General features: G+C 35.0%; 2 protein-coding genes across 2 annotated transcripts; both read right to left on the bottom strand.

The window, feature by feature from the left end:
- Positions 1 to 5: 5 nt before the first annotated feature.
- Positions 6 to 3996, bottom strand: LOC309474649 (RING finger protein 223). Its single transcript, XM_082137199.1, has 2 exons — positions 2658 to 3996; positions 6 to 1592 (listed from the first exon to the last, which is right to left on the bottom strand). The coding sequence occupies exon 2, from the start codon at positions 1566 to 1568 to the stop codon at positions 870 to 872; it is 699 nt and encodes a 232-aa protein (XP_081993325.1). The 5' UTR covers positions 1569 to 1592; positions 2658 to 3996; the 3' UTR covers positions 6 to 869.
- Positions 3997 to 4135: 139 nt separating this feature from the next.
- cUnh1orf159 (chromosome Un C1orf159 homolog) lies at positions 4136 to 9834 on the bottom strand. The gene is made up of 8 exons (XM_082137217.1): positions 9746 to 9834; positions 9043 to 9127; positions 8755 to 8841; positions 8477 to 8518; positions 7752 to 7886; positions 7554 to 7579; positions 7379 to 7409; positions 4136 to 6001 (listed from the first exon to the last, which is right to left on the bottom strand). The coding sequence occupies exons 2-8, from the start codon at positions 9080 to 9082 to the stop codon at positions 5898 to 5900; spliced, it is 465 nt and encodes a 154-aa protein (XP_081993343.1). The 5' UTR covers positions 9083 to 9127; positions 9746 to 9834; the 3' UTR covers positions 4136 to 5897.
- Between the last annotated feature and the right edge of the window lie 226 nt (positions 9835 to 10060).

Genomic DNA, 10060 nt, shown 5'->3' with positions numbered 1-10060 from the left:
CTGCATTCTCAGAGGGGCATTCCATTTCACATGTATAAATAGGGTTTCTCTGGGGAGACGGTACGAATCTGTCACTGATCACCTATGCTGCTATTCAATAAAGGGTTAAAGCATTGAACAATGCGCTGGAAGGAAGATCCTTTGCTTTTATGGTTTAGAGGAAGTAATGCTGTGAAAACAAGTTTCTGGGATCAATCTCAACTTATCTATGGTAATAAAAGTCTGGCAGTGTCATAGGCCTACTTTACTATTGTACATATATTTTGAGTTAAAAAAGAGAAGTATATCAAAGACAAAAAGAAAATAGGCAATATTTAATTTGTAATAAATATTCATTTATTTTATATTTTACAAATGATTACAAAAAAATCTAGTGTAGTGTGTAAAATATTACAGCCATTTAAAAAAGTAATTTGTTAATATACATGCTTAAAATAATTTTTAAAAATATCGATCATTTTGCAAATAAGAGCATATAAAAACAAAAAGAAATTGCAGGCTTATTATTTTACAGAATGTGCAAGAGCTTCTAAAGGGTTCCATGCAGCCAAGCTATAAGTGTAAATCATAAAAACCTGTTTTACCTCAGTGTGTATTTTGTTCGTCTGTTTTAAATAATTTTAAATATTTACAGTGGTATTTAGGAAGCTGTGATATGACAATGACATTTCAAGCAACAAATATTCAGTTTAATGAAGAAAATAGAACTTGAACCAATGCAGTTTTATTGACATGAAGCTGTAAATGTTGTGTTTTGGCCTCTAGCGCTAAAAGAGTCATGTTTTTAGACTGAAGCCAAGACCATCTGAATGTCTTTTGCAATTCATGAAATTTAAACTGTTAAAAATTCTTGTGTGCACCTGTGTGTCTTAGGAACTGTCTTCTACAGAACCCACTGTAGGTCTGGCAGATGCGAAAGTAGTTGGCATCACTGGTTGATCCAAGAAGCATTCTGACATTGAGCCTGAGATAATAACGCACTGGAGGGGCCACAGTATAACAAAGAAGACCACAAGGAGCACTATGATGAAGACCACAAGCCTCTTCCAGTTCCCATGAAAACCCAAGAATCGCAGCAACCTGTGTCCACAACCCTCTCTTCTCTCCTCTCTCCTCGGCGGCTCTTCTGCTTTATGCTCACCAATGTCAATGCAGATACAGTTAGGTATCATTGGGTTTGAGTAGCACAGCCTCTGTCCATCTAGGAAAACTTTCTCCACTTGTTGCTGGTCGCTTGGAAGTTGACCCAAAACTTCCTGGCTGGTGGCCAGATCCGGAGTACCGTGCTCAGGCACGGACGTTGGCTGCCGACAAAGGGGGCACGTGATCTGGGTGCCCGCCTGCTCCGGTGAAATAGCTACAAAGCGAGCCAGACATTCCAGACAGAAGGTATGGGTACATTCAAGAAGCTTCGGTGTCTTGAAGGTGTTGTCGTATGGGGAAAAGCAGATTGAACATTCCGGACCAACATCCCAGGCATTGTCCTCATCATCAGCAGAGGCCACTGTCTCGTGTTGGTGCCGTATTGAACCCATACGTGTTGCTGTGGATACTTCTGGTTCCTCCATCCTGTTCTGTGCTCAGAAGAAAATCTGAAATGCAACATGAAATTTTATATAATTATTAATAGTAATTCATTGACACAATGACTGCTTAAAAGATACAGATGCTGTCCTTAATTAAACCAATGACGGAGTTGAGTAATACTGGTCTTTCTTAACACTAGATTTTTCTGAAAAGCTTCTGATGTGATTATAGGTCACTTTTATTAAATATAAATAGGTTAACCATTTTTTAATACACTCAAAACTATTTAGGCCTTAATTTAAAATGTATGTCTTTGAATTGCATATAAATCTTCCATCCATTTGCATTACACAGTTTTAACATAAACTTATAAACGTAATGTGATGCATAGTTGTCAGTCGTACATTAATAAAACAGTTATATTTCTGTAATAGTAGTAATAAAACAAATGTTTTCAATATACAATAACCAGGTTTATATGTTTCATCAATCAATCCCAAAATGAATTTTGAAAATTATGAATGAAATAATTTTAAAATATATTTATATAATAATAAACTATGCCATGAGCTTGAGTTACTTTAATTTATGTATGACAGAAAATATGCATTACATTAAGTTTATTAGTTTATGTTAAAACTGTGTAATCCAAATAGATGTTGCTTTTTTATGCTATGTATTTGAATGCAAGAACAAAATCCTTTTTGAATTTTATAATCCCAAATGGTTGCATGGTAAACTATCTGACATAGCAAATAACAACATGTAAATGTGTTTGTTTTATGGGCATCATTACTGCAGTGCTGTATATATGATAAAGATGATGCTGAGACAAACCATGCAAATAACCAATAATGAAAGAAATGCATTTTGAATCATGTTTCAGACAAGTACTATCATCATGCATACAATTTTACACTTTGATCAGCATCATGTATACCTGTTCATCATGACTCACTTGTTTTTACATTTAATGTACTATGACTAGACAAAGTATAAACATCTCTAATTTGCAATTAAAATGACATTGACCTTAAATCACCTAAGGCTTGTTCAAATTAAACCACTGATCCGACAAAAACCCAACTGTTGGGTTTGCTGGGGCAGAGTGAGAAAAGAAAAGAAATTACCTTAAAAGAGGAAGACAGTATATTCTCTTGCTGATGCTTTCTTCTTCTAGATAGATTCAAAATTGACTGAAAAGTTCTCAAAACAAGTCTTTCAATGCCTGTCTTTCTCCAGACCTGTCTGTCTTGGTCTTCCGGTAAAGTACAACTGGCCTCTTCTCCTCTTCAGAAGTTTGAATTATACTTCTGAGCTGTGACTCAAGTGAGTTGAACCATAAATCATTACCTTGTTCTCTCTCTATCTTTCTGACCAGCCGACACACACACCCTCACACCCACACCAACTCATACATGTACGTGTGCAAATAATGGAAAAGCAGGAGGGATGACAAAGAGAGGGAAGCAGGAACAGGTTTTCCGATAGGATTAGGTTTCACACTGTCATTGAATACCTTAGTTAACGCAAGAATGACAAAGCATAGTAAGTGACTAAGGTTTAACACAAAGCACATTATTTATTTCACAGTGTTGTAAATTAAGATATTAATAGTTTTATCTGGAGAGACAAGTTAGTGTTCTGCAACTGCGTATTTTTATTTGATCACATACAAATTGTATTAATGTAATTTTTAACATAAATATAATCTTAATAAATTTACTACAGCATTCTGCAAGTTTACTGTCATCATTCATCTGGTTCAACAAAAACAATGCTTATGGTAACTGATAAGACATCACATGTGGATAACAAAACTCAATTTGAACCATTTTCAAAGTCACATGACTGCTGAATGATCAAATATATTACCTCTCTGTCTCACTTGGAGATAAACAGCCAGGTATGAGAAATATAACACGAGACATGTTTACATGTGCAACAACAGTCACGTGTTTTCTCGCTGAGGGTGTGAGTACAGTTCCTGTTGTGTATACTTTACATGGTAGTGTGCCAGCTATTGTTATGTTGAATGCTCTAAATAATCCCGTATAAATGTGGATATTTGCAATTGTATCAAATAGTGAGACATGACAAACATCACATAGTAGATTGAGCAAATGGAAAGAAAGTGACGTGGTACTTGCTCTGTTTTGATCTAGTGTTTCTTATAAGGAAGTGCTTATAATATTATAGATAAATGGGATCAAAGTCTCCCCATCTGTTTACCCAAGGCAAATGTAAACTTTTGACTGGTCACATTCAGATGAGTGTTTTTCCGATCACAATAATAGTTAGGTTTGATTATGTTGAATTGCTTTTGAAACAAGTCCAACCAAATATTCTACCATTTTAATAACTACTCTACAGATGATAACACAATGATAGTATTGGCCAGCCATCAAATTCTTAAAATGAGATTTATAACCACCACTCCCAACCTTACTCTACATCTTCCTAGAACCTATAAAGCAAATGACTCTTTGATGATTAACACCATCCGCCACCTGGATTGTTCATTTTGTGCACAGTTGCTCTTTGCAAGAACTATTAAATTACATTCTGCTCTGATGATATAAAGTAATAAATAAATCTTTTTTCCTCATAAATCAAAATATCTTTTATTTCTGTAAACACTGAAATCTTCATCAAATATTATTCAGTTTGTGATCAATACTCCATTAGGACATCAACATACAAAAAAAGTTAATCAACATCATCAATCGAACCATAATTCATATACAAAATATACTGACATGCTTTCCAGTTGCTGCACAACAGCCAATAAAATGACATGAGAAATAAGTTGAATTTAAGTGGTAATATTCTAGAATCAGTATCACTGATGTATCCCCATGAAAGCACATAATTTAACTTTACATCAAGTAAACATTCCTTACTTTTGCTTAATCCAGCATACTGAAGATTTAAAATTTTACAAAACAATGTTCAAATACCCCTTCCTTAAATGAAGTAGAAAAGATGTAGAAAAAAATCAAACATAATCCTTTAAATAAACAGAACCATTATTACAAATTAAAAAACTAAAAACAACACAGAAAATCATAAATATATAGGCATAGGGGATGATATGGCTTACTAAAAGGCCACTATTTTCAATAAACATTTTCAAAGTAAAGCTAAAAAAAGTAACTGACTTCTCCAGCCCTTTCATACAAATACCAGTGTATCACTCTCTTTATGACACTACAATATTATCAAGCATTTTTTTGTGTGTGTTTTTCCAACCAGAAAAAAACAAGAAAAATTGACCAGATAATCTAGGAGTTCTTTCATACTTTTACATTCTAATTTTGTATAAAATGTACAAAATCAAAAATGGTAACTTCACCAATTAGCACATTCACTTAATGGCACTTTATATTTTACGGTGGAAAAAAGGAATAAATGGGAACTGAATATTTTAGTTAACTCCTAGTTTGGCAACAGTTTTTCACAACAATTTGGATTAGCCTATATATTGTGTGTTAACAGCAAGTTGGCAACTTTAAGGCCTAGCAAATTTGAATGTATCGTTACAACTCAAACTTCTTTGGTGAAAGCCAGAACATTTTATGTTGAATATAGTGAGGAATGTGCTATTGTTAGCGGTTGGACATTTAATACACACTTGTTAGTATAACAGGAATATGCTGTTAACACAGAAACCCAAGCCTAAAGTATTTTCAGTGCTCATACAGGGTATTTCCAGCAAATGTACAGTATATGGCATCAATAAGTGCTGTTCAGACTGTACAGGATTAATAGAAAATATAATATTTGAGTGTACAGGAGCCAAACACTAAAATGGTTTTAACCAAATGGTAAATATGCTAATGTCTATTTATTTATGAGGTTTGAGGGGTTGGTTGTGTGCAAGTATGACTAACTGCGGAAGTCTTGTTTTATAGCCTAGTTCCAATGTCACAAGATTCAAAAGTACAATATCACACAAACATACAGGTAACAAAAATATAAACAGTACAAAATTCATTGAGAAAACAACTTGATTGACTGAATTATAGCTTAATCAAAAATACTCTAGTAGTGCAACACCTGGTCTTTTAAAAAGAAAGAAAGAAAGAAAGAAAGAAAGAAAGAAAGAAAGAAAGAAAGAAAGAAAGAAAGAAAGAACATATTGTGTGAAAAATATATAAATAGAAATAAATATCTGGATCAATGTAAAGATGATCTAAAAAAAAGTTTTCCAAGATAAAAGCCTACATCAAGATACTGGATGCCTCGTGTAGCCTACATAACTTTAAGGAAAGTTTCACCAAAAAAAGTTAACAATCCCATAAGGAAACAGTGCTATAGGACAGGTTCATGTTTTGAAAGGGGGCTTACAGACGGCCCTTGGAGGCTGGTCACACATTGTATACCTTGGTTACTGCCCCTGTTGCCACAGTAGCACTGTTGGATGCTGATGTTGCTGAAGGCCTCTCCCTCCTGACATATCTTGGCTTGCGAACTGCAGACAATAAAAAATAAAATAATTTTTTTTTTTTTTAAAGAGTCACATTCATTCTATATACTAAACAGAGCATGCTGCTTTTACTTCAGTTTGTTTCAATTAATCAGATATTCCCAATAGATGTTTTGCCAATGAAATTTAGCACAGTCGGAACTAGGATACACCACCTCTTTAGAACTTTGATAATTCAAAATACAATTAAAGGGATACTTCACCTCTGGAAAGATGAATGTGTATTTAAAATAGGTCATTTATGTAGAAGAAATGTGAAATTATTTTTGAATTTGGAGCTTTCTAGACTGAGAAAAGCCAGAAAATGTATTTTTGGCTTATGTGGATGAAAGACAACAACTCCCAGAATGCACTTGCTTCGCTGCCCTAGGAGGCCACTCCCAAGCCGCGCCTACCAGTTAGAGAGCGCAGTTGAAAACAACAAGGCTACTAGTGAGACTCTGACGCATATGAATCACTCATCCGTCCATAAGGCTAGCTACCACCGGAGCTTGAAATTCATTTCACACAAAATGTCTAACGTTAGTTAGTTGGCGAACTCATTAATGAATTACTCCTCATTTGTATTTCTTTCGAAGTGGTGAATTATTGCATGGTTACGTTACCGGGATGTTCAGTCAGATGCGGTGCGAAACTAGGATGGTTCACAACACAAACGTCCGTGTCCTCGTGTGATTCAGAGATTTCGTCCAGGAGAAATTGGCATCGTTTAAATGCTTTGCAGCAGACGGACTCTATCTCTGTGTTCGTAGCGGTTCGTAGTTGCATAGTGAGATCACCGGCGCCACCAGTCCGCCCCCAGCTCGAGCCAGTCTGGGCTTCTCGTCCGCGACAGGCAGGTCTTCTGCCTCGGCTGCTCTTCGCTATGCGGCTTGTAAAGGTAGCCACAAACACCTGATTCGAGCATCAGACTTCCGAAATCCTCTTCTTCTACATCATATTGAGTAACGTTACCCTCCGCTATTGTCATATCTTCACAGCTTGCTCCACAGTGCCTGTTAGCTTAGCTTCCAAACAAGATGGAGGATATTGCTTTTAGTTTCAGAAAGTGAAGTCCCACCCACTGATCTGTAATAGGCCTGTAGCGTGAGCGGGTCCCGCCCCCTGGAATAATGAGGAGCTAGTGTTTGTAGTCTCTACACTTTTCAATGAAATGTGACTTCCTGCTTATTATGACGCAAAATGATGATTTTTACGTCATAATAAGCAGGAAGTAAAACACTTAAATCCTTATTTCTCCCATCTCAGGGAAAAATTAATGAAAAATCCACGTTTATTATAATATATGACTGGGTTTCTAACAATACAAAGCTTAATGCAAATGGGTGAAGTGTCCCTTTAAGTAGTGACAATTTCTATTACCTGAAGATGTAGCTTCAGGAATCATGACAGCCTTGGAAGAAAATATGAACAAGTTAGTAATTCGGTATCCACTGTTAAGCTACAGTAATATTTAAAAGATAAAGCAGTGTTTGTCTTTGATAACATAAAAGGTTTTTTAGACAAAAACAAATGGATTTTAAGTGGATTATCTTACCGTCTCACTTGGTTGGAATATAAAAGCTGATAAAGGAAAATCACACAATTTACAAACCTCAAAAAAATTAAACCAAACTATAAACCTTAATCCAAACTTAAAAGAAGCTATCACTAACAAAACTGTTCCTATGTCAAAAAAAGCATTGAAAACTGATTGACACATTTATGACGTTTAAGACTTTATCATTTTTTTTACCCTTATTGCGCCTGTAGAAGACTCCAGGGAGGCGGTTGGAACGCTTAAGGTAAAAGAAAGATGCAACCGAGAGGATGAGGACCAGGCTGATCAGTAGAGTTCCTAGAAGGACAGAAGCCGCTACACCCGGACCACCTGCCATTAAAATGCAAAGGATGAAATTATAGTGCCGTACTACAGAGCCCCGCATATGACATGCGGGAAAAAATGAACACATCAAATATGTCAGTATGTTTTACTAATTCGTTCACTCCTTTTAAGTAAATAGTGTGCACGATATAATAATTTGTTCCCTTGATTTAGTTAAATCAAATCAAATTAGTACAACGTGGCCATGATTTACTAAATCAAGGGAACAAATTATTATAATGTGCACACGATTTAATAAAACGAGGGAACAAATGATTATATTGTGCAAACAATTTAGTTAAAACGAGGGAACGGATTAGTACAACGTGGCCACGATTTACTAAATCATTGGAACTAATTATTATATTGTGTGCATGATTTAGTAAAACGAGGGAACGAATTATTCAATTGTGGCCACGATTTACTAAAACGAGAAAATTAATTCTTAATTTGTGTCCACGATACTCATATTTTTGTCTGCATGTCCTGTGCAGGACTCCTTTCAAATCAATATCAATATACAAAATAAATTAGGTTTTGAAGCAGGTTTTTTTGTGAGCTGATCACATAACTATTATTAAATAATGTTAACTTACCAATCATTTTGATTAATGTTCCTGGAAAGTGACTAGTCCTTGCTAGAGGGAGAGTATAAAACAACAATGAAGTAAATAAAAAGATAAACAATAATATAATAAATAAAGAGCACATCTAAGAGTTCAAAAAACAGTAGGTAAACAAATAACTCCTAGAGTCAAATGATTCCCAAATTGTAGCTTTAACATTTCAATGAGGCATGATGCATGAAGAAAAATCCACATTAAGCAATCTTCTAGACTACGTAGTTATTTATTGTCTATGGCATGGCACTTACTATTGTTAAATGAAGTTAAATTCCCCTGTCCTGCTGAGTCACAGGACACACAAAAGGTTGTACTGTTCTCCTGAACTTGAAGGAGCCCTAGAGGAGGATCCAAATGCACTATCAATATCAATTGTACTAAAATGTCCCTATAGCCCATCAATAACATACAATTCCAAGGAACTAGTTTCACACAAAGTAATATGCATAGAAAATTTGCTCAGGTTGTATTTACAAGGCACATTCCTTTCCATCTCTGTTTTAGTGTTATTTAAAAATTATTCACAATTTGAAACATACCAGGATTACAGAGTGAAATATTTGCACAGGTTTCATTCATTCTCTTTATTCTCTCACAACAGTCATTGGAGTTTTCTAGCAGAGCCTGAAACACATACAAAACCAAAATACAGATCAAGAATGGTCTCTGGAATTTCTAACACAAAAAGAGCAGCACTGATGTAGTAGACTGTACTGATGAGATTACTCCTGTGGGTTAGATGGAGTCAAAATGGATTTAAAATGTATAAGCCCATTATGTTTATGCTCTAAAATGCCCAAATTTGAGGTAATCCGTTTTTTTGGTTCGATTTAACATGTAATTTTGTATATTTAATAAATGCTGAGTAATGTCAACTTCAAGATTGAGCCATCAAGTTTTCGACGTCAACTCATCTCACGAGCCGTCAAATTCTACACTGATGATTCAAATGTCGTTTTTGGTCGGTGGTTGTATATTTTCTAAAGAATGGTGGTTGTATATTCTCCAAAGAATGTCATTTTAGCACCAGTTTTGAAGACATTCAGTATGACACACAAGCTACCCCACCAAACAAGTTCTTCAACAGTATTTACTGAACAGCTGGCTAATTACTGTAGCTTTCTGTGTGGATAACTGGTATGCCATTTTACAAAACACTCTACGAATAAAACAGAAGCAATGACTGTTTCGTTTTCCGACGACATAAGACAGATTTCTGTGATAATACGCACGTGAACTTACCTGCGAAACGTTTTAGTATGTCAGAAATCTGTTGACAACGGGAGTTTACTTCCTGATAAATAAACTGCACTGCCAAAATACAAGTCTTTTTAGATTCACTTTTATTAGACCACCATTATTAGAACATTTTTGTTAATAATGTATGTTCATATTGTGATGCAAATAACATTTATTAACTAAACATACTAAAGCGAAACAGATCAGTCAATGCCGTTGTAATATTAGAGGTTTTACTGTTCTTTATTTTCTGCCCCCTGTATTTTAACGATTAAGTTATTAATTAGAACATGTGAAATGAAATATCAGAGTTGCTTT

The sequence above is a fragment of the Leuciscus leuciscus genome (assembly GCF_965113295.1).
Source record: "Leuciscus leuciscus genome assembly, chromosome: 14".
Taxonomy (NCBI): domain Eukaryota; kingdom Metazoa; phylum Chordata; class Actinopteri; order Cypriniformes; family Leuciscidae; genus Leuciscus; species Leuciscus leuciscus.
This window is presented reverse-complemented; position numbering and strand designations above follow the sequence as displayed.